The 23,342-nt window shown below is 44.0% G+C and overlaps 1 protein-coding gene across 1 annotated transcript in view; it reads left to right on the top strand.

The window, feature by feature from the left end:
* The window catches only part of EXOSC10 (exosome component 10), a 40,819-nt gene extending 20,760 nt beyond the window's left edge, over positions 1–20,059 (top strand). Inside the window, exons 7-25 of the mRNA XM_049877909.1 lie at positions 507–582; positions 791–901; positions 1,107–1,250; positions 2,086–2,276; positions 3,290–3,446; positions 3,589–3,737; positions 3,902–3,952; positions 4,594–4,705; positions 6,300–6,350; positions 6,514–6,592; positions 6,692–6,804; positions 12,078–12,173; positions 12,426–12,500; positions 14,176–14,263; positions 15,849–15,922; positions 16,698–16,869; positions 17,393–17,451; positions 17,976–18,052; positions 18,769–20,059. Coding sequence (XP_049733866.1) covers positions 507–582; positions 791–901; positions 1,107–1,250; positions 2,086–2,276; positions 3,290–3,446; positions 3,589–3,737; positions 3,902–3,952; positions 4,594–4,705; positions 6,300–6,350; positions 6,514–6,592; positions 6,692–6,804; positions 12,078–12,173; positions 12,426–12,500; positions 14,176–14,263; positions 15,849–15,922; positions 16,698–16,869; positions 17,393–17,451; positions 17,976–18,052; positions 18,769–18,799 — 1,906 coding nt within the window. The 3' untranslated portion in view covers positions 18,800–20,059. The remainder of the gene's footprint in view (positions 1–506; positions 583–790; positions 902–1,106; positions 1,251–2,085; positions 2,277–3,289; positions 3,447–3,588; positions 3,738–3,901; positions 3,953–4,593; positions 4,706–6,299; positions 6,351–6,513; positions 6,593–6,691; positions 6,805–12,077; positions 12,174–12,425; positions 12,501–14,175; positions 14,264–15,848; positions 15,923–16,697; positions 16,870–17,392; positions 17,452–17,975; positions 18,053–18,768) is intronic.
* Positions 20,060–23,342: the final 3,283 nt, after the last annotated feature.

The following is a 23,342-nucleotide window of genomic DNA, read 5'->3' as shown; positions in this document are numbered from 1 at the left end:
CAAGCTGAGTGCTAGAGAAATAAAGGTAATAGAAGGTGGCCCTTGCCCTCGCGGAACTCACAAACTTAGAATTTTCGTGGAAGTAAGTGATAGAGGAACAGAAGAAAAATAACATTTGGTACTTGAACAACTAAAATATTTGCACCATCCTCTTGTACTTCATCTATTTGTTATTTCAAATCATTAGAAATAGTATGTTTCTTATTTTCATATCATCCGCATCACCTTCCATACAGTGTTTTCCAAATAAGTGTTCAAATCTTTTTAAGTAAATAGATTTTTGAAATAAGCAAATAGAGTTTTAATTTTCATGCACTAAGTTTGAGCAGGTTTCACCTGATTTATTTGATGCACTTGAATTATTGAAATAACGATTCCATGTTGAAAAGAAAATAATTTCACAATGGTCTTTTTTCTTATTTGTTTTTACAAATTGCATCAGAGTCATTGGTTTTCCCAGAATGATGGGATTAATCAAAAAGATTTCCTTTGTTTTATTTGTTCAGGTTTGCACACCCTTATCAACATGAACTAGATCACTTCACTCCACCAGATTCAGTCCTTCAAAAGCCACAGCCCCAGGTAAGCACCCAACCTTAGTTTAAAGGATGGTGTCTGAGTAGCCCAGGAAGAATCAAATAAGTAGATTAGCTGATGTGACTTTGACATTCCTTAAATTTAAGTAGAAGGTTGCTACCTCGGTCATTTCTCCAACTCATAATTTACTTTTTACTTTATGACAGATGACCTCACGTTCTTCTCTTTTCCTAACTATAATTTCTTGACCCAGTTATATAGACCTGTAGAAGAAACACCCTGCCATTTCATATCCTCCCTGGATGAACTCGTGGAGCTCAATGAAAAGCTTTTGAATTGTAAAGAATTTGCTGTCGACTTGGAGGTAACTTGTAACGGCCTTGAGTAAAATGTTTACATATTCTGCGAATTCACCTACTTTTTTCTAGAAGTATAGAATTAATATTAATTTCCATCTATTTTTGTAAGAATTAATCATGCAACTTTACTTGGTAGCTGACTTTTCCAAAGTGGTGAAGGAAAACCTAGTATTATTTTTTTTCCTCTCCTCCCCTCTTTCTGTGTGTTAGCACCACTCTTACAGGAGCTTCCTAGGACTCACCTGCCTGATGCAAATCTCCACTCGAACGGAAGACTTCATCGTTGACACCCTGGAGCTCCGAAGTGACATGTACATTCTCAACGAGAGCCTCACAGACCCTGCCATTGTTAAGGTCAGCCAGCCATTCCCAGCTCTTGCCTGTGAGTGCAAGATCGAAGTGCTTTTCAGTTTGCTGCTTCATTGTTTCAACAGAGACCCAATAAAGTTGAGAGAAATAATTGTCCTCTTCCACACTAGGGTACCACATGCTAAGCTGCTTTTGTGTCTAAAGTTCTGTTAAAACAGCTCAGGCCTTCACTCTTGAGGTTTACCCTTCAGCCAAAGATTAGACAGGCCCATAAAACAAACAATAGTACACATAGCTCAACTATGTATATGAGACTAAATGGGCACACCAAGCCAGGGTCAAGGACGAGAAAGTAGGAGAGGACAGGAAAGCTGGATGAGTAGAAATGGGAAACCCAAGGTTGAGAAGGGCAGAGTGTTGACATGTCATGGAGTTGGCAACCAGTGTCACAATACAATATGTGTATTAATAGTTTAATGAGAAACTGATTTGCTCTGTAAACCTTCATCTAAAGCACAATCTGAAAAAAAAAAACAGCTCAGACTTGACTCATTACTATCTAGGAAAATGTTAAATCACTTTAATGACTGCTGCAGCGAGCCCAAGCCCTCAGGATTATTTGAGCTTAGTGACTATACTTGAAGCTAGTAGAGCTGCTTTCTTAGTATCATTGATTGCTAGCAGTTTCAGACCTTAAGCGTATGTAATGAGGAATATAGAAGACTATGGCCCAGTTTAAAGGAAGTGTTTAAAACTGAACACATCTTAATCTTTATACTGGCTTATAATTCCAGTGTTCTAATAACCTAGAAGCAGAGTTCATTTTGGAGCGTGACTTAACTTATAGCAGTGAACTGCCTGACTTTGGTTTTGTTTTCAGGTCTTCCATGGCGCTGATTCAGACATAGAATGGCTTCAGAAAGACTTTGGGCTGTATGTAGTAAACATGTTCGATACCCATCAGGCAGCCCGCCTTCTTAACCTGGGCAGGCACTCGCTCGACCATCTGCTGAAACACTACTGTGGCGTGGAATCAAACAAGCAGTATCAGCTGGCAGATTGGAGAATACGGTCAGTTTGCTCTCGAGCGCTCGGGGGGAATGTGAATGGCAGAGGAAAGCATGGTTGTTCCTTAGCCTCTCTCGTCTTCTGAGACCTGTGCTCAGGCCGTAACACCATCCGAATCTTGAGTTGAATGGGGTCAAGCTTTACTCCAGCTCTTTTCAGCAGCATAGGGCAACAGAAAGTTTTAGGATGATATGCAGGGTTTATTTTGGGCTGATTGAGTTACACTCGGCTTCGAAGTGTGGTTGGAAGAGATGCGCCATGCTAAGATCTGCCCATGCCAGTCTCTGGTCTGCACTCACATATATCCCTAGCAGAGGTTGTCTGTATGTGTGAGATGATCTCCCATAGGTATAGAGAATTTAAAATAAGCACTTCATTCAGCCTTATAGTAAGTATTTACTGCAACATAAGGTTGTAGCAGAGCCCAGGCACACTTTCTCGAAGACTTGCTCATTTTCAAATGGCTAACTACCTCCCTGAGGTTGCAGCTGTCTTGTGAAAACTCCACTGAGTTTTTCTCCAATTCGTCATGCTAGAATTTCTAAAGAGAATCTAATAAAGTCTGAATATAAGGTGAAAATTGATGAATCCTACAGTCTCCACCTATTATTGAGCCCTTACCGTATGCCAGGCCCTGAGCTAAGGGCTTTAGGGATGTAGTTTTGTGTAATCCTTACAACAGCTTAAGAAATACCTTATTCCCTTTTCACAGATAAGGAGAGTGAGCTCAGAGAGGTTAAGTCACTTGTCCAAGGACAGACTTTGGAGCTAGGATTCAAACTCAGGGCCACAGTGCTCTTATTTTGAATCACATCATTACCCTGCTCCCTGTTCTACCCAGCCATTAAAACAATGGTCTGTCATGTTAAAACACAGGAAATGCTGCCCTGACTATAGTATTGGCTGTGAAAGAATTCTTTATGTCAGAGTCCGAGAAAGACTTGGCAGCCACAGGGTGGACAGATTGCCGCCTTTAGGGAAAGTCATTGAAACCATTTCCTCTCCTGCATTTCTAGACCTCTGCCTGACGAAATGCTCCACTATGCCCGGGATGACACGCATTACCTCCTTTACATTTATGACAAGATGAGGCTGGAGCTGTGGGAGCGAGGCAACGAGCAGCCGGTGCAGTTGCAAGTGGTGTGGCAGCGGAGCAGGGATATCTGCCTCAAGGTAAAACATCTCCAGAGTTGGACAAACCCCAGCACTCTCTCGAGCTCTTTGTGTCTGCTTATGCCAAGAGGCAAACCTTCTGAAGAGCCCAGGGCACAATTATGATTCCCGTTGATCTCAAATATCCTCTAACATTTTGCAGAAATTCATCAAGCCAATTTTCACAGATGAGTCCTACCTTGAACTATATAGGAAGCAAAAGAAGCACCTCAACACACAGCAACTGACGGCCTTTCAGCTGCTGTTTTCCTGGAGGGATAAAACAGCCCGCAGGGAAGATGAAAGTTATGGGTAAGGGATTAGAGTTGTTTAATATTTGCTTCTAGACTGAGTAGGTCTGGTAACAAGGAAAAACGGACTTTTTAATTTCTGTGCCATAAAAGTTTGTTATGTGTAGCATTTAATGGAACTTGCTGGCTGAATTTAACGTGATCCCATTGTGTGCTTTGTTCCAGATATGTACTGCCAAACCATATGATGCTAAAGATAGCTGAAGAACTGCCTAAGTGAGTCTGAGAGCTGATTAATACATTCTGACTTTCTCATAGATCTCTTGTCCTTCAAAATCAAGCTTTTCTTATTGCTATTACTGAAGGCTGTTTACTCAGAGAACATTAGTGCTCTGAAGAAGTAAGCAAGTCCAAGGAATCCAAGCCTAAGAGTTTCTGCCCTCGGGCTGCCATTTAACAATGAAATCTAATGTACTGGAACTGTTTCAGTGGTCCCGCTTTTTACTGAGCTCAGTGTTAAGTCTCTGAGCCCACAGCATCCGCTCAATGGAAGAGAGTGTCTCAGATTTTCTCATCTGTCCTTTCTTCCAAATTAAGGCTTCTTGTGATTTTAAATGTTTTATGATGTCAGTCGAAGTATAAACAAAGAATCAAAATTTATAGTCTGTTGTTAATCCCATTGCAGAATTGAGAATTAACAAAACCGTGGTGTTAGTCCAGCTTTTCCTGTTCGCAGGAGCCAGGCACTAAGAGAAGTCTTGCGTAGCAAATGCACATGTGGAAGAGGTTGGCCAGGCTCCTAGGCTTACATACTGTGCATACCTGACGTGAATATGTCTCCTTAGTCTTCAGCTCAGCTGTGACACTCTGGCCGCAGCACGGTTCTTATCTGGATTGTATTTCTTCCTTGTCTTCAGGGAACCTCAGGGCATCATAGCTTGCTGTAACCCAGTTCCACCTCTTGTTCGTCAGCAGATCAATGAAATGCATCTTTTAATCCAGCAGGCTCGAGAGATGCCTCTGCTCAAGGTAAGAAGCTTTTCTACTAAAAGGCCCCAACCCAGCAGGCCTGTTGTTTTTGTTAGCATCTTACTCCATTGTATTCTTTTATATACATGAGCTGGTCTCCATTCTAAAACAACCCTGAGGAAATGACGAGTTTATAACAGTGGGTGTGTCTTCTTGGATTCAGCTTCTTTTTCTTTATGATAGTCAGGAGCTAAAGCGCTTCCTTCTTATTTTATGACCTTATCTTTGATGATCGAACAACAAGTAATGTCTAGTGCCTGGGCCAGTTAGCTGTTCTGAGGCAGTTAACCTGGTGGGATAAATGGAGTGGGGATCGCAGCACAGGGAGGTCATTTTGGAAGCCTGGCGATGGTCCACATGTGAAGTGACAGCGCTGCATTGAGTATGGTGGTCACAGAAATGGAAAGGAAAGAACAGGTAGAAAAAACATCATCAAAAAAAAATGGTGGAACTTAATAACATGGTGGAGATGGCTGCCATTTATTTTTAAGCAGTGGTTAGTACTTTAGAGGTATTATCTAAGAGGCAATTGGATATGGGAGGATGGAGGCGGAGTCAAAGACACCCCACCCCAAATTTAAAGACTAGGTGACTGGGCACATACAGGAACCGTGGATACTAGTTGAAACCAGTAGCCATCGAGTTAGCTCTCACTCATGATGACCCCATGTGTGTCAAAGTAGAATTGTGCTCCATGGGGTTTTCAGTGGCCAGTTTTTTGGAAGTGGCTCAGTAGATCAGTGGGACTTTCTTCAGAGGCACTTCTGGGTGGGCTTGGACCACCAGCCTTTCATATAGCAGTGGAGCATGTTCACCATTTGCACCACTCAGGCACTTCATATGTGTATGCACAGGTCCAAGCACACTGACATGCATCTGTACTTCTGTACGTTTATGTAGGAAATGCAACATGTTAAAATAAGCTTGCGTGTTCTTATTTTTGTTTTGTTAGAACGATTTTAAGGGTATTGACCCAGTAGTAGTGTCAGTATACAGTAAGTGATGTTTGGAAGATTATTGATACAGGGAGACCTAAAGTCAGCCCTCTTGAGGTGAAAAGGAAACCCTGGTGGCGTAGTGGTTAAGTACTACGGCTGCTAACCAAAAGGTCAGCAGCTCGAATCCGCCAGGTGCTCCTTGGAAACTCTATGGGACAGTTCTACTCTGTGCTGTAGGGTCGCTGTGAGTCAGAATCGACTGTGACAGCAACGGGTTTGGTTTGGATTTGAGGTGAAAAAGAGGAGAATCTGAGGATAAACACATTTGTAATTTTTGTCGTAAGATTTCTTAGGTCCACACTTGCTTGAAGTAAAGCAAGGAACCCTGGTTACTGAGAAGAATCTTTTTCAAGCTCGGCAGAATCTCCTTATATTATGCTTACTCATGATAAAGGGCTTTATTCTTTCGTTCAGCATATAATTATTGAGCACCTGTATGTGCCAGGCATTATGCAGATTGAAGGGAAGAAAGAAAATCTCTGGGCTCTTGAGAAACACTAGTGAAGGGTCACTGTCTAGTGCTGGGGCATGTGTATGTGTGTATGTCGTCGTGTCAAGGCAACTTTCCTCAGATTCTCTTTGTTCTTCCTCTTCAGTCTGAAGTTGCAGCCGGAGTGAAGAAGAGCGGACCACTGCCCAATCCTGAGGTAGAGCGTTGTGTTTGCTGCTGCTTCTTGTGGGAAAGCTATCTGTCAAAGCCAATGCAAAGTAAACCTCTCTGATGGAAACCAGTGCCTAACACTGCAGGGGAAACTACTGACGTACCTGCCAGTTTTTCATGCCAGCCTGTTGCTTTCGTTTTTGATGCAGAGATTGGAGAATGTTCTTTTTGGACCTCATGACTGCTCCCATGCTCCACCAGATGGCTATCCTATCACCCCAATCAACGGTAACATAGAGGGCCCTCTGGAATATCTGGAAGAGCCTGGGAAAACTGCCTTGTATGAAATCCAGCCGGCTTTGACCTCAGTGACTTCTCTACCTATAGGACCTGTGCCAGTTCAGAAACAGGCAAGCCTCTTCCCTGACCAAAAAGAAGAGGAGGAGGCCTCACTGGATACCAAGTGCCTGATTGCTACTGCTGTCATCACATTATTTAACGTGAGTAATATGGAAACTTCTTTGAGGTGATGTAGGTTCACAGGGATTTATTGGGTTTATCAAGCAGGCTATCTGCCTGGAGTGTTGCATATACCTCTAAGACTAATGCCAAAAGTAAAACCCAGCAGTGGTGGGAAAGGGCATGAGACAGCTTAGTGAGGTGGTGTTAACTACTCTGGAGGAGGTAGTCTGTGTATGAAGAAATCCCCAAGGAAAGGCTGACATCTTAATAGGTACTAATGCATAGCAGGGAGGAGGGCATGCACCCAATCAACTTAGAAGCAGGACTTTTCACATACAGTGCAGCCAAGGGGCAGCTCATCCCAGAATGGACGGAGGGAGTATGTCTGATGAACTATAGGGTGTGGGCTGCACTTACCTTCCTGGCTGGTGCCATGACCGTTTATTTTGCCTTGAATGAAGAAGAGAAAACACTGAAGAGCATTCCTCTATGTCTTGGCTCAGTAGAGAAAATGAAGAGCGGGTACAGGCACTAGTAAGTGAGGAGAAACTTGTTTTCCATCCCCGAAAGGAGGCTGAGGCATGGTAATTAGTGACTCAGGCCAGCCTGGAGGCCCAGTGCAGCTAAACTGAATCTGGAATATACATTGGGTTGTGACAAGGCCTTCCAGTTTGTCCTACCTATTGAATGACTTCTCGTTTCTGCCAGTGATTTGAACCATGGGATCCTTGCAAAAGGAAGCCTGAGGTGCATTTTTTGGTCAGGACTGATGAATACTGAAATGCCAACAATAAAAGGAAAATGCACAGATAAAACTCTGAATATTGCAGAGAACAGATAGAAAGGAAAAATCACAGAAAGAGAAGCAAGAATACTCTCTTCTTAGATAAAAACAGCTTTTTGGTTTTTTATTGTTGTGCTTTAGGTGAAAGTTTACAGCCCAAGTTAGTTCCGCATACAAAAATTTATACACACATTGTTATGTGACCCTAGTTGCTATCCCTGTAATGTGACAGCATACTCTCCCTTTCCACCCTGGGTTTCCCGTGTCCAGTCAACTAGCTTCCGTCCCATTCTGTCTTCTCATCTCGCCTCCGAACAGGAGCTGCCCATTTAGTCACATGTATCTACTTGAGCTAAGAAGCTCATTTTTCACGAGTATCATTTTATGTCTCATAGTCCAGTCTAATCTTTGTCTGAAGAGTTGGCTTCAGGAATGGTTTTAGTTCTGGGTTAACGGATAATGTGGGGGCCATGTCTTCTGGGGTTCCTCTAGTCTGAATCAGACCATTAAGTCTGGTCTTTTTACTAGAATTTGAGTTCTGCACCCCACTTTTCTCCTGCTCTGTCAGGGGCCCTCTGTTATGTTCCCTGTCAGGGTTGTCATTGATGGTAGCTGGGCACCATCTACTTCTTTTGGTTTCAAGCTGATGGAGTCTCTGGGTTTATCTGGCCCTTTTTGTCTCTTGGGCTAATATTTTCTTTGTGTCTTTGGTGTTCTTCATTCTTCTTTGCTCCAGGTGGGTTGGGACAAATTGATGCATCTTAGATGGCCACTTGCTAGCTTTTAAGACCTCAGACGCCACTCACCACAGTGGGATGCAGAACATTTTCTTAATAAACTTTGTTATACCAGTTAACCTAGAAGTCCCCTGAAACCATGGTCCCCGGACTCCCGCCCCTTCTACTCTGTCTCTTGACTGGTTTGGTTGTGTTCAGGAAACTTCTTAGCTTTTGGTTTAGTCCAGTTGTGCAGACTTCCCCTGTATTGTGTGTTGTCCTTCTTTTCACCTAAGATAATTCTTGTTCACGATCTGATTAATGGAAACTATGGTGGCACAGTGGTTAAGTGCTACGGCTGCTAACCAAGAGGTCAGCAGTTTAAATCCACCAGCTGCTCCTTAGAAACTGTGGGGCAGTTCTGCTGTGTCCTATAGGGTCACTGTGAGTCGGAATCACTTCCAGGCAATGGGTTTTAATTTAGTTAATGAATTCCCCTCTCCCTGCCTCCCCACCCTCATAATCATCAAAGAATGATTTCTTTTGTGTTTAAACCTTCTCTTCAGTTCGTATAATAGTGGTCTCATACAATATTGGAAACCCTGGTGGTGTAGTGGTTAAGTGCTATGGCTGCTAACCAAAGGGTCAGCAGTTCAAATCCACCAAGCACTCCTTGGAAACTCTGAGGCAGTTCTACTCTGTCCTATAGGGTTGCTATGAGTCAGAATCGACTCGACGGCACTGGGTTTGGTTTTCTGGGTTCATACAATATTTGTCCTCTTGTGATTGACTAATTTCACTGAGCATAATGCCTTCCAGATTCATCCATGTTGTGAGATGTTTTGCACATTTGTTCTTTATTGTTGTGTAGTATTACATTGTGTGAGTATACCATAATTTGTTTATCCATTCATCTGTTGATGGGCACCTAGGCTGTTTTCCTCTTTTCGCTGTCATGAATAGTGCTGCGGTGAACATGAGGGTGCATGTATCTATTCATGTGACAGCTCTTATTTCTCTAGGATATATTCCAAGGAGTGGGATTGCTGGATCATATGGTACTTCTCTTTCTAGCTTTTTAAAGAAGCGCCAAATCAATTTCCAAAGTGGTTATGCCATTTTACATTCCCACCAGCAGTGTCTGAGTATTCCAGTCTCTCCACCCCCTCTCCAACATTTATTATTTTGTGTTTTTTGGATTAGTGCCAGCCTTGTTGGAGTGAGATTGTATCTCATTGTAGTTTTGATTTGCAATTCTCTAATGGCTAATGATAGCGAGCATTTCCTCATGTATCTGCTAGCTGCCTGAATGTCATCTTTGGTGAAGTGCCTATTCATATTCTTTACCCATTTTTTGCTTGGGTTATTTGTCTTTTCATTGTTGAAGTTTTGCAGTATCTTGTAGATTTTAGAGATTAGACTCTGATCGGATATGTTGTAGCCAAAAATTTTTTCCCAGCCTGTAGGTTGTCTTTCTACTCTTTGGTGAAGCCTATGGATGAGCGTAAGTGTTTGATTTTTAGGAGCTACCAGTTATCTAGTTTCTCTTCTGGGGTTTGTGCATTATGTTTTAGATTCTGTTTTATGCCATGTATTAGGGTTCCTAGCATTGTCCCTATTTTTTTTTTTTCTATGATCTTTATCATTTTAGATTTTATATTTAGGTCTTTGATTCATTTTGAGTTAGTTTTTGTGCATGGAGTGAGGTATGGGTCTTGTATCATTTTTTTTGCAGATAGATATCCAGTTATGCCAGCACCACTTATTAAAGAGACTGTCTTTTCCCCATTTAACGGACTTTGGGCCTTTGTCAAATGTCAGCTGCTCATATGTAGATGGATTTATGTCTGGATTCTCAATTCTGTTCCATTGGCCGATGTATCTGTTGTTGTACCAGTACCAAGCTGTTTTGACTACTGTGGCAGTATAATAGGTTCTAAAATCAGGTAGAGTGAGGCCTCCACTTTGTTCTTCTTTTTCAGTCATGCTTTACTTATCTGGGGCCTCTTCCCTTTCCTTATGAAGTTGGTGACTTTTTTTCTCCATCTAATTGAAAAAATGTCATTGCAATTTGGATCAGGATTGCACTGTATCTGTAGATCGCTTTGGGTAGAATTGACATTTTCACAATGTTGAGCCTTCATATCCGTGAGCAAGTTATGTTTTTCCACTTACGTAGGTCTCTTTTGGATTCCTACAGTAGTGTCTTGTAGTTTTCTTTGTATAGGTCTTTTATGTCTCTGGTTAGATTTATTCCTAAGTCTTTTATCTTCTTGGGGACTATTTTAAATGGTATTGATTTGGCTGTTTCCTCTTCGAAGTTCTCTTTGTTGGTGTAGAGGAATCCAACTGATTTTTGGATGTTTATCTTGTTACCTGATACTCTGCTGTACTCTTCTATTAGTTTCAGTACTTGAGGATTCCTTAGGGTTTTCTGTGTATAAGATCATGTCATTTGCAAATAGAGATACTTTTACTTCTTCCTTGCCAATCTGGATACCCTTTATTTCTTCATCTAGCCTAATTGGTCTGGCTAGGACCTCCAGCACAGTGTTGAATGCGGTGATAAGGGGAATCCTTGTAAAGACAGATATTGAGCATAGCAAATTTTCAGATAAGAAGGTAGTGGTCCAGTAGCTTACAGGTCAAAATTTACAGCCACTCCATCATGCTTGGGTGCTGGGCCAAAGCCAACGAGGTGAAATGACACCTGCAAAATGTGCTACCTTGGACTTAACTTTTTTTTTTTTAAGCTTAATTACATAAATTCAGAATGAGTCTTGCTTTAGCAATTCGTAAGAGAAGTCTAGGAGATTTAGTTGACCACAAAGTTGATATGAGCCATCAAAGTGATTCTGCAGCTAAAAAATGTTAACTGCATTAATAAGGAAGTACATCTCTTTAGTGTAAAGGAGATTGTAATTTCCCTAAACTCTGTGTTGCAAGGGACTATAAAAATTAAGCAAAAGGATAGCACAAATTTTACTAACCCCATTGGAAGCAACATTCTGTTGCAGTTTCACTGATTAACCGTTGTTGTCGTTTGTTGCTGTTTAGAGCAGAACTGGGCTTCACAGGGTTTTCATGGCTGTGACCTTCTGGAAGCAGATAGCTAGACCTTACTTTCCAGGTGCCTCTGTGTGGGTTTGAGCCACCAACCTTTCACTTAGTAGTCCAGCACTTAACCATTTACACTACCCAAAGCTCCAGATTAACCGTTAGGGTTTATAATTTTAAATTCCAGGCATCAGGTTAAGACCTCAAGCTCTAGAGTCAGACAGACAGGGATTGTTCTGACCCTTACTAGCTTTAAGGCTCTAGAAAACTTCCGTAGCCTTGGCAAGCCTCAACTTCCTCATCCGTAAGAAAGTGAAAGTAATGCCACATATGTCATATGTTATTGTACGGATGTAGTGAGAATTGACTCAACACATTTGTATTGACACCCTGTTGTTTTTAATTACTGTTGAGTTGGTTCTGACTCATGGTAACTCCACATGTGCAGAGTAGAACTGCTTCATAAGGTTTCAAGGCCCTGTCCTTTCAGATGCAGATTGGCAGGACTGTCTTCCAAAGGTGCCTCTGGGCGGACCTGAACCGCCAACCTTTTGGCTAGTAGTTGAGTGCTTAACTGTTCACACCACCTGGGGATGCCTGTGTTGACACCCAACTGTGTGCTGTTACACTGCCTGATACATAGAAGTGAGAGCTTAAGAAAAATTAGCCACGAATATTACTATGACTGATACCCTCTTGAGTCACCTTCTTCATGGTCGGAAGTGATCATTTCCTGTCTTCTCTGCCCCCGCAGGAACCTAGTCCTGAAAAAAATGGAAAGTGTCCATTAACAGTTGCACAGAAAAAGGCCCAGAGCATAATGGAGTCCTTTGAAAATCCATTTCGAATGGTGAGTAATAGTTATGTACGTTAAGGGCCAACAGAATATGCAGTGGTTTCTGTAGGCACGGCTAGCTGCCTTTGACCTGGAAAAGAAGGCAGGACATCTCTGAAGGGAGGAGGCCTCTGAATGTGGTGTGTGTCAGCTGTCCCCAAATCTCCAGGTTGAGACTTCGAGTTGAGAGCTTCTAAAATGAAGCGAACAAGAAGACCAGATTCCATCTCTGACAGAATCTGACGTGCCTTTTTCCATTTTCTACAGTATCTGCCCTCCCTTGAACACCGTGCCCACATCTCCCAGGCAGCCAAGCTTGACCCATCATCTAAAATCTATGAAGTAAGTGGAATTGTCACCTTTCTAAGAGTTTTCAAAGTACTCAGTTTCTCAAATGGGTGGCTTTAACAGACTGAAATTTGTTTTCTCACAGTTCAGGAGGGCAGAAGTCTGAATTCAGGACTCTAGCTATAAGGGAAGCCTCTCTCTGTCTGCTCAGGAGAAAATCCTTGTCCCAGTGACTCTAGCTGTCTTCTCATGTTCCTTGGCCATCTCCACTTACCATCTATTGTTCCCCCATTTGTGCTTGTTTCCCTCTGTGCCTGATCTAAGGAGCCCTGGTGGCACAGTGGTTAAGCACTAGGCTGCTAACTGAAACGTCAGTGGCAAAGATTTACAGCCTTGGAAACTCCGTGGGGCAGTTCTGTTTTGTCCTGTAGGGTCACTATAAGTCAGAATCAATTCCATGGCAACTGGTGCCTGGTCTGCTCTTTTTATGTCTCAGTCTTTTTTAGGTCTAAGACATACTCTACACTGTTACAGCTCATTAACGCAACAAACAAAACCCTGTTCCCAAATGCGATTATCTCCACAGGTATAGGAGTTAGAATTCCAACATGTGTTTTGGGGGGACATAATTTAATCTTTAACACCCTTGAAAGAAGAGGGGACTTCTTAATTATTTGCACCAGGTTTCCATTTTAGACAAGCCAGGCCCATCTGTGGCTCGATGGGCTTCTGATCATCTGTGAGTCCCCTGAAAATGAAGGCCAAGAGCATCTTATATTTATGCGGTTTTTCTAAGGAAAGTGTCCAGAATTTTAATCAGATGCTCAAAAACATTTGGAAACCTTTTAAGAAAGTGTTTTTCTGTTTAATTGAGGTTTCATTTATGCATAGTAACATGGAGGTATTAAGTGTTCATTACAGCTCCATGCGTTTTTATGTATTTATGTTACTTTACAGCTCTCAACAGTGACAGGTAAATTTTAAAACACTGTCTTAATATAGTTTGGTTTATATTTTTTAACAGTATTCTGAATAGGAATAAGAACACGTGTCCCCGAGTCCCCTTGAGGTTTCCTTGGAAGCCAGCATGTCTGTTGCAAGCCGTCTTCTTCCTGCAGGAAGTGTGTGCTCTAACAAGATGGGGCGGGGGGCTGGCTTCCTCTGCTATAGCACCGCTCTGTTAGTCAACAAAAATCAGACCAACACCCTGATAGACTTTGGCCCTGTCACTGAGGGTTGTCCTATTTTTAGAAATGGGAAGTCAGGTGGGGCCTTTGCTTTCTCTTCCCCCGCCCCCCCCGCCCCCCCGCCCACTGTGGCACTTTGGACAAGCACTCATTTCTCTCCATGCTTGACTTGCAGAAGCCCTGGCTTGAATCTCAGCTCCATCATGTACCAGTTGTGTCCCCTTGGACAAGCTATTTAGTTTCCCCAAGCCTGTCTGCTCATCTCTAAGATGAGAGTTACGCTAACACCTTTTTCGCAGGGACATTGAGGAATGGAATAAGCTGATGGCTGTGACAGCATCCGGCCCAGTTCCGGGAATACAGTTGTACTTGTTACTTCTTAAGAAGTGTTTTATAGAGAAAACTAACGTGAGATTTTGTTTTTCCATGTCCTTAGATTTGGACTTTCTGACATAGTATCACTTGTATCACCTCATTAAAAAATATGGCGTTCTTCGATGCCTGCGTTTGGAAGTTTTTGTGTTGTTTTATTTTCATTATAGATTAGCAATCGTTGGAAGCTTGCAACCCAGGTGCAGGTACAAAAAGACTCCAAAGAAACTGCAGAGAAGAAGGCCGCTGAGCAAGCAGGTATCATTCACGTCCCTGTAAACTCAGTCAGCCAGTCAGTGTGCTTGCTAAAAACAGCCCATCCGCGTCACCGCCTGTTTAGTCACTCGGCGAAGCATCAGATAGAGCAGTGAACAAAGCAGACAGAGCCCCTGCCCCGTGGGGCGCACCTTCTCCTTAGGGGTAGTGGGCAATAGACGTATATTCTGTCTCACGGTAGTCAGTACTATGCACACAAAGAGGTGGGGAGCGCTCAGGATGGGGGCAGGGGAACACTGGTTACTGTTTACGTGTGGTGGCCAGAGAAGGTGGTCTAATAAACACGACATCTGTGCAAAGGCGTGCAGCTGTCTAGGGGAAGAGCGTTCCAGGCCAGCTGCACAGCAGTTCCAAAGGCCCTGTGGTGGTAGCTTGCTGGGCATGCCTATGAAATTGCCAGGAGCAGTGCGGCTAGAGAAGAGTGCTAGGTAAGGAGGGAGCACAAGTAGGGCCCACTGTAAGGACGGGAGCTTGTACTCCAGTTTTGTCAAATTGTCATGGAATCCAGACTTTCTGGAGCCATTAAGGCTGGATGAACCCCAAAACTATTGCCCTAAGATAATCTTTACACCTTAAACCAAGAATATCCTCTGAAGTCTTTCTTAAACCAACCAATAGTTTAGCTTAGTCAGTAAAGAATGTCTGCCTTGGGCTCTGTGCTTTTCTAAAGAACTATCTGTATGGGATCAAACTGACAACAGCAACTCGAAAGATTATCTAGGAACCTTAGGGGGCAGTGGGTTTATGTTAATGAAGGAAAAAGAGGGTGAGAATGGTTGCACAACTTGACGAATGTAATTGTCACTGAATCATGCATGTAGAAATTGTTGAATTGGTTTATGTTCTGCTGTGTATATTCTCAACAACAACAAAAACAAAAAATTATTAAAATAAAAAAAGTATAAGTCACTCTGGCCGCTGGGTTGAGAGTAGATTATTGAGGGTGAGGTCAGGGAGGCCAGTTAGGAGACATTATAGTAACCCAGGTGTGAGGTGACAGTGGCTTGGACCAGGATGGTAGCAGAGGAGGTGGTGAAAGGTTCTCAGATTCTGGATCTATTTCTGTAAGTAAAGCATTTGACAATGAGTTGGATGTGGTATGAGAGAAAAGAAGAAGCCATGGGTACAAGGATGTTTTGTCCTGAGCAGCTAGGAAGGAGTTGGCCATCAACTGAAGGAGACTGTAGAAGGAACCAGTTTAAGGGGGAAATGGTTTTGGTTTTGGTCCTTGGCATGTTATGGTTGTGATCCCTACTAAACATCCTTAGAGTGATGTCAGATCGGCTGTTAGATCTGGGGGAGCCAGCTGGAGGTGTCAGATTGAGAGAGTAAAGAGCAGCTAAGACTGAGTCCTGAGGCAGTCTGTCCTACAGATACTGAGGAGGTGGGGAGGAACTGGCAAAGGAGACAAGCAACAGAGAGGTAGGGGAGAACAAGAGAGTGGTGCCCAGAAGCCAGTGAAGGGAGGGAGTGTCCGCTGTGGTGACTACTGCTGAAGGGTCAGGTAAGAGGAGGATGGGGACTAGGCCGTTGGCTTCAGCTCCTCCGTGACAGCTCTCTCTTGCAGCTGCCCGGGAACAGGCAAAGGAAGAATACAAAGCCACGGTGGAACAAACCATGTCTGTTCGGCAACAGGCCACGGTACGTGAGCCTCTTCTGTGTTGTCTTTTCAGAAACTGGGCTCCCTGGTGATAGGATTGCCTTCTAATATCTGAGGAGGGCTTACCCTGTGCTTCAGATGGCACGCTTTCTTTTTTGTTAGCTCATTTTTGCTTGTCTCCTGTTGCCTGCCTTTTGCCCTCAAAACGGTTTATGTTGTCATTCCTTTTAACGGGTTCTTCCGTCGTGTTTATGGTAAATATACCACCCTACTTGGCTACAGTAGTAGACAAGGTATTTAAACTTACAGTATGGAAGCCTATTGTGTGTCCCACTCTGCCCTACTAAATTCTCTACCATCCCCAGAGTACTCTGGAATTCTTAAGCCCTTTCTTTCTTAAAGGAGCCCTGGTGGCGCAGTGGTTAGGAGTTCAGGCTGCTAACCAAAAGGTTGGCAGTTGACTCCATCAGCTGCTCCTTGGAAATCCTATGGGGCAGTTCTACTCTGTCTTAAAAGTTTGCTCTGAGTTGGAATCGACTTAGCAGCAATGGCTTTTTTGTTTGTTTCTTCCTTAAATGACCTGATGTCACTTTCCAGTTAAGAACATAGAATGCCAGCCGGTGCAAGCCTGAGTGTGATTATACTCCAGTCCCAGAGCTGCTCAGAATCCCAGCCCCCATCCTCTCCCATCACTGAGTCAACTTCCACACCACGTAGGCGGCTGAGGTGCTGCAGCATGCTGATGATGGAGGCAGGCAGGACTCTGCTCTCTCATATACTTTCATGCTTCTTTCCTGTGGTATGTTAAATACACAGCTAGAGAATGCTGCTAAGAAGAGAGAGCGAACAATAAGTGACCCAAGGACCACAGAACAGAAACAAGGGAAGAAACGACTCAAAATTTCCAAGAAGCCAAAGGACCCAGATGCAGCAGAAAAAGAGTTTACCCCGTACGACTACAGCAAGTCAGACTTCAAGGCTTTTGCAGGTGAGAACAGAACTCGTGGCCTCTGGGGAAGGTCTGGCCCCATTGATGGGAGGAGGCAGTGAAGTGAAGGAAGAGCCTGGCTTAGGTCCAGATCAAGCCATCCCCAAGACATGGCAGTGACAAGAGCAGTTAGAGCAATCCAAAGAAACAGCGATGACAGACAGAAGCTGTCTCCCCTCCCCCACAGAAGCGAGCTCTCCCAGGAGCTGCTGTGGGGGTCTAGCAAGATGTCATCTGTTGTGACTATGGCTCCACCCTTCCTCACAATAACTTATTGTGCTCAGAAACAGTTTCTCTCTATTTCTCTCTCTCCCCCCGCCTCCTCTCTCTCTCTCTCTCTCTCACATACACAGAGCAAAGATTTTGTTGAAAAATCATGCCCGTGAGGTGACGCTCTTGTGGTTCCTTAACCTGTAAGCCTCATCCACTTTGAAGGGGCTGCAGGTGGCTTCTTGGCCCCTATAGTAGGCTCCTTAGCGACATGTCCCGTGATCACTGGCATCCCTTTTCTCTCACCTTCCAGGAAGCAGCAAATCCAAGCCTTCCCAGTTTGATCCAAATAAGCAGACCCAGTCTGGCAAGGTAAGGCAGACACCAAGGGGATAGGAGTATGCTCGTGTGCTGGGAATGGAGGAATCCTTTCCTTTGCCTAGCTTTTTCCCTCACCTCACTTCTCCCCAGATACCCACAATACCCATCAACTATTCCACCAATGGAGGGAAAAAAAACCTTTCAAAGCCAATGTGGGGTTGTAAAGGGTATTACTGTGTGTTTGCTGTCGTGGGAACTCCAGCCACAGGCCATGGGCACGCCTTCTGGTGCCACACAAGCCTGCATCTACCCATGTGGGTGATGGTGCCATCAGAACTGAATGGGGCTGGAAGTTTGGCATGAGAGGGTGAGGCTGTGTGGTGCTCTCCCATTCCCTTCTGTAGCTGATCCTAATGACCTTGCCTTCTGAAACACATACAAGTGTCCGGTTGCTAGGAAGCCAATATTACACCTATGAGGCTGGAGTCTTTGATGGGCCACCTGAGCCAGGTGTATTTTCCTGTGTGTCTGTTGTCATCATTGTCACCAGCTTAAATGTTTTTTTATCTTTTCAGAAATGCATTGCGGCCAAAAAACTCAAACAGCCAACGGGAAACAAAAGCATGTCCTTTCCAACTGGAAAATCAGACAGGTATGTAACCGACATCCACAGGGCCCCTGACGGCCCAGGGAGAAAGCAGCTGCCATGCTGTGAACCTGCCAGGGGACAGCTGCACAGAGTGCAGGTCCACAGCCCTTGTCTGAGAGCCTTACCTCATTTAAGTCCCTTGATATGTCGTTTGAGAAACTGATAGGAGGGGAAGTAACTTTTTTGATGCCACCAGTCACATAGTTTGTCACTGTATCCCAGGATTCAGATTCCAGTCATCTTTAGTCCTCTCCTGTTACCATTATGGTTTCCTGGGGTCATCTCATAGCAAATAGGTTTGAAGTTTTCCTTCATCAACCAGTTTCTTAGGCGTGAGAAAAAAATCGGTGAGCAAATGTTGGTGGTTGTTTTAAGAATTTTTTAGTCAAAAGTATGAAATCCTAATGCTTAAAGCAGAGCCTGAGGTCACAGGACCTGCCCCAGGGCACTGCGTTGTGAAGCCAGATCTGCGGCTTTAGATCTTGAGCAACTCAGCCAGTCCTGTGTGAGTGGCAGAGCAGTGCCCCAGCCCCACTCGCCTCTGCTGGAGAGAGTTAGGGAAGCATGGCTGCCCAGCTTCATGCTCCAGGACCCCTGAACTCAGCCATTCTCCCTCAATTCCACATGACTAGGGCTTGCAGCCTTTTATAAACGTCAGCTGAGAGCAAACATCTGGCCAAACTGAAAGAGGTAACCCTGTGTTCAAACTGTCTTTGCAGAGGTTTCAGGCACAATTGGCCAAAGAGATAGTGTTGGAAGAGACCTTCGGGATCTCCTAGTGGACTGGAAGCAACAAATGGGGGTGCAGGTTTTGTACAGACTTGTTTTTAAACCATTAAAAAATAGTTCTTATTGGAAGAAAGCTGGTTCCTGGGTTTTCCTTTGCTGCCCCCAGAGCTCTGGCGGGGAAGAACAGATCCCACCCTGCCGAGAGTACCATCTGCGGCTGTCTGGGCAGAGGTGAGTGTGCCCTCAGAGGTTGCTGTGACTTCTGGAGAAATCCAGAACCACCCCCAAGGAGAAACTCAGAAGAACCTCCTTGTGACTCAGAAACAGGCAGCATCCTCCCTTTCAGAGACTTCCGAGGACCATTTTACCCCCTTCACATGCCTTTAGGGCAAACTGGCTTCTAGAGGACCCATTATGTTCTCTGTTCCTTCCTCCCTCGCTTTTCTTTTTTAACTTTGTTTTTTCCTGGTTATAAAGCTAACAGTATGTTCCTTGTAGGAAATGTGGAAAACATAGAAAAATACAAAGAGGAATATTAAATCACCTTTTTCTATATGTGTATGTTGTTGTTCGTTGCCGTCGAGTCGATTCCGACTCATGAAGACCCCATGTCTGTAGAGCAGAACTGCTCTTGAGGGTTTTCATGGCTGTGAAGCATGAATTTGGAAGCAAATTGCCAGGCCTTACTTTCAAGGTGCCTCTAGGTGGAATTGAACTGCCAACCTTTTGGTTAGTAGCCCAGCACTTAGCCATTTGCTCCACCCAGGGGCCCCAGATTAACCGTTAGGGCTTATAATTTTAAATTCCAGGTATCAGGTTAAGACCTCAAGCTCTCGAATCAGACAGTCCAGGGTTTAAACCCCTGTTCTGACCCTTACTAGCTTTAAGGCTTTAGACAACTTTCATAACCTTGCCAAGACTCAGTGTCCTCATCTGTAAGATGGTAAGAGCAATACCCCATACTTCATAAGCTGTAAGGATACAGTGAGAATTGATTCAGCAAATCTGTATTGATACCCTGTTGTTGTTACCATTGAGTCGATTCTGATTTATGACAACCCCATGTGTGCAGAATAGAACTGCACCAGAAGGTTTTCAATGGCTGTGACCTTTCGGAAGCATAACACCAGGCCTGTCTTCTGAGGTTCCTCTGGGTGAGTTCGAACTGCCAACCGTTTTGGCCAGTAGTAAAGCACTTAACTGTTTGTACCGCCCAGGGACTCCTTATATGTATATAGGTATAGATCCTTTTTTTAATGTACAATTGAGTTTATGTTTCTGTAGTTTTTCAATGTTTATGCAACTTCTCATTCTAAAATGTGTTTTAGCCAACCCTCTACTATTAAACATTTTTCCATTTTTGTACTAGTAATGGAATAAGGCAACATTGAATTTCTTATATAAATCTTTGACCTAAACTCTGCTTATTTCTTTAGAATTCCATTTGATTTTAATCCTGAAATTGGCTATCAGGAAAGCACAAGATAATGCCATTTTTTTTTGTTTTTGTTTTTACAAGTACTTAAACTAGGAATCTATGCTTTGAAATTTATCACACAAATTATTGAGGGCCAACTGTGTACAGCCACCTGTGGAGAAACCAGGCTAAATCAAACATCATGCAGTCGTCAAAGAGCTCTAGTTGAGCAAAAGAGCAGAGAATAAGACCTGTCCTAGAGTGGGCAATGGTTTGTATTAGTCTAGACTGGTTGAAATTGACAGAAAAACCAAACTATCAGTGGCCTAACAAGATAGGTGTTTTTTCTCTCTCTTTTGTAAACATAGTCTAGAGCAGCTCTCAACTCAAACACGTGGCTTCCACCTCCTGGTCTAGGGTAGATGCCCCAGCTCTAACCATTACAATCCTTATTCCACCCAGCTGGAAGGAGGAGAGGAAAAGAGCACCATGGTCATCTCCCTCTCCATTTCCACTTCCCATTGGCCAGAACTTAGTCACGTGACCACAGCAGAGGCTGCTGGGAAGTGTCATTTAGGTCATTCATGTGCCCAGCTAAAAATCCAGAGTTCTACTCTCATAGAATTTTGAAAGAACACACATAGAAGGACAAAGAACAGTCTCTGGCAAAGTGGTATAAAAAAATGGACAGATAGATGGGAATTTTTTAACATGAGAAATTATTTTTAACTGAGGATGGCCCAAGGAGGCATCACAAAGAGGGCTGGACCTTGAGGAGTCAGGTAAGAAGGCCAGAGAACCTTGTAAGCCAGTGCTACTCAAAGTGTGGTCCTCAATGGATACCATTTGGGAGCTTTTTAGATAGGCCTTTAACCCCAGGCTCCACCCCAGACCTACCCAATTGGAATCCAGGGACCCAGGGCCAAGACCCTGTTCTGAACAAGCATTCCAGGTAATTCTTAGGCATGCTGAAGTTTGAGAAGCACTATAGAAGCTCAGGCAGTGGGTCCAGAACTTGCTTTGGGGCCACAGTAGGCTCACCTCTGGTAGAGGTAAAGTGATCCTTTGTCCTTTATTTGGAGCTTGTCTTTACTAGCTCTATCTGTGTGCCAATGCCTTTTTTATTATCAATTTAAAAAGATGATGACTATAAACAGTAGTTAAAAGTCTTTTTAAAAGTCCTTTCTTGAAAAATAAAAAGTAGGCCACCTGATGTCATTCCACAGATGTGTTTTTGAAATTTTATTTGGTCTATGCACTTCAGAGTCCAGGAGTCCTCAGCTATGGAATCGAGGCCCAGGGTGTTTGGAGAGCAGCCCTGGCTGCACCGACTGGGGCTTCAAGTCCTAAGGAGGTTCCTGGGAAATAGGACCAGTGTGGGTGGTGATTCATGGAGGGGCTTGTGTAAGCCAGTCAGGAACTGCCTGAGTGTTTCTGAGCTGCGAAGGGACATGACTGGAGCTATACTCTGGAAAGAGTAATCCGGCAGAGTCGGCAGGATTGGAGGTGGGAGCAGGAATTTATGAGAAGGGTTCTTTGCTCAAGGAGTCAAACACTGGTGTTTGTGGTGCTGTGAGCAGCTTGCCATAAGCATTTCCACCAAGTCATACCATGTTATGACCAACTTTGTTCCTGCTCAACCACAGCTATCTGCCTGGCTGAATACAAGGCTTAAAATTACTCTCAAGTGCTAACTGCCAAACAGTGACAGAGATACATGTACCATGTGGCAGCCCCAGTTAAACCATCCCCTTGGATGGCGGCCATTGCCCACCTCTCCCCTCCCACTACTTTTATAAACTCTCAATACTTTCTAGTAGATTAAGCCAGTTGACGAACTAGACAGCAGTGTTTTACAACAGAATTTTAAAGGCATGCTGGTCTGAATCTGAGAAACACTTTCAGTGCTGTGAACACAGCCTCCCTTCAGATGTTCAGTATGAACTGTGGCTTTAACTGGGCTCTGCAGGAAAGACTATGTCTGCAATGCCACAGTTTTTCTTCATGATCTGGTGTTGGTGGCATTTCTGTGCTCATAGTGCTATACATTTGGGGATCTTTTTGCCTATAATTTATTCAGGGCCTTTGTACTTTGAACCTGGAGAGGTATGAGCTAATGCTGGACGTGCTAACCTAGAAGTCCCATGTGCTGTTCATGCTGGAGACCATGATTTCATCTCCTCTACAGGAGGTAAAAGGGTGTAATTTATGGTCCTTCTCATTGCTAATGCAGATGCTGAAGCTGCTTTGTTCAACGTGTAGAGGGGATGGAATGGACTTGATCCTTTCCTTTCCCGCCAGGCAGTCCCTCAAGAGGCCAAAGCGCCTGTCAGGTCAGCTGGGAAGAAGCCAGGAAGGCTGGCCCCACGAAGGGGCCCAGGCTGGGGTCTTGGCCCTCATGTTCACTCTGCCAGGCATCAAGTGCCAGCTATCTACAGACACCATCCCTAGCCTCACAGAGTTTAGTCTGGCTGGTGCACACAGACAAATAGAACTCGGAGGGCCAAATGGCTTGATGGGGGGAAGTACGGGGTATGATGGGAACACCGAGTCCCAAGGACAGGGCTGGACCCAATTGAGTCTGTAGTAACTGGACATAGTGATGGAAACTGTCCTACCTTGGGATCTTTTCTACTGAATGATCATCTGACAGTTCCATGGCACTGTCTCCTAGCAATTATTTAACTGCCCTGGCTTACCTTCCCTTTAAAAGGAGCTTAAAATTTAGCCAAGGCACATGTTGCTGTGAAGCCTGAGGCTTGCGCTCATAGATAAACAACATGTGTTTTCAGCTCTAGTTTAGACTGGGAATATGCTCCCCCACCTCCCAAGTGAGGCTGCAAAATACCAGTCAAAAAACGAAGACACAAAAACATCCCTGGTCTCATGTCACCAGTAGCTTAAACCAGTTTCTTCTCACTGCCTTAAAATTCTGCCTGTAGAGCAATTAGCATTTAATATTTGGTAATTACAGCTGTTTGTTCTCATTTTGTGTCATGCCACATCAGCAAATGAAGGTCCCAAAAACTTGACTCCACCCACATCATTAAGGTCAACCCTACTTTGAGGAGGCATCTCTTCCCCGGTCATATTTTGAGTGCCTTCCAACTTGAGGGGCTCATCTTCTGACGCTACATCAGACAGTGT

The sequence above is a fragment of the Elephas maximus genome, chromosome 3 (genome assembly GCF_024166365.1).
Source record: "Elephas maximus indicus isolate mEleMax1 chromosome 3, mEleMax1 primary haplotype, whole genome shotgun sequence".
In the NCBI taxonomy this organism is placed as follows: domain Eukaryota; kingdom Metazoa; phylum Chordata; class Mammalia; order Proboscidea; family Elephantidae; genus Elephas; species Elephas maximus.
Note: the sequence above shows the minus strand (reverse complement) of the source record. Positions and strands in the feature narration are given on the sequence as shown.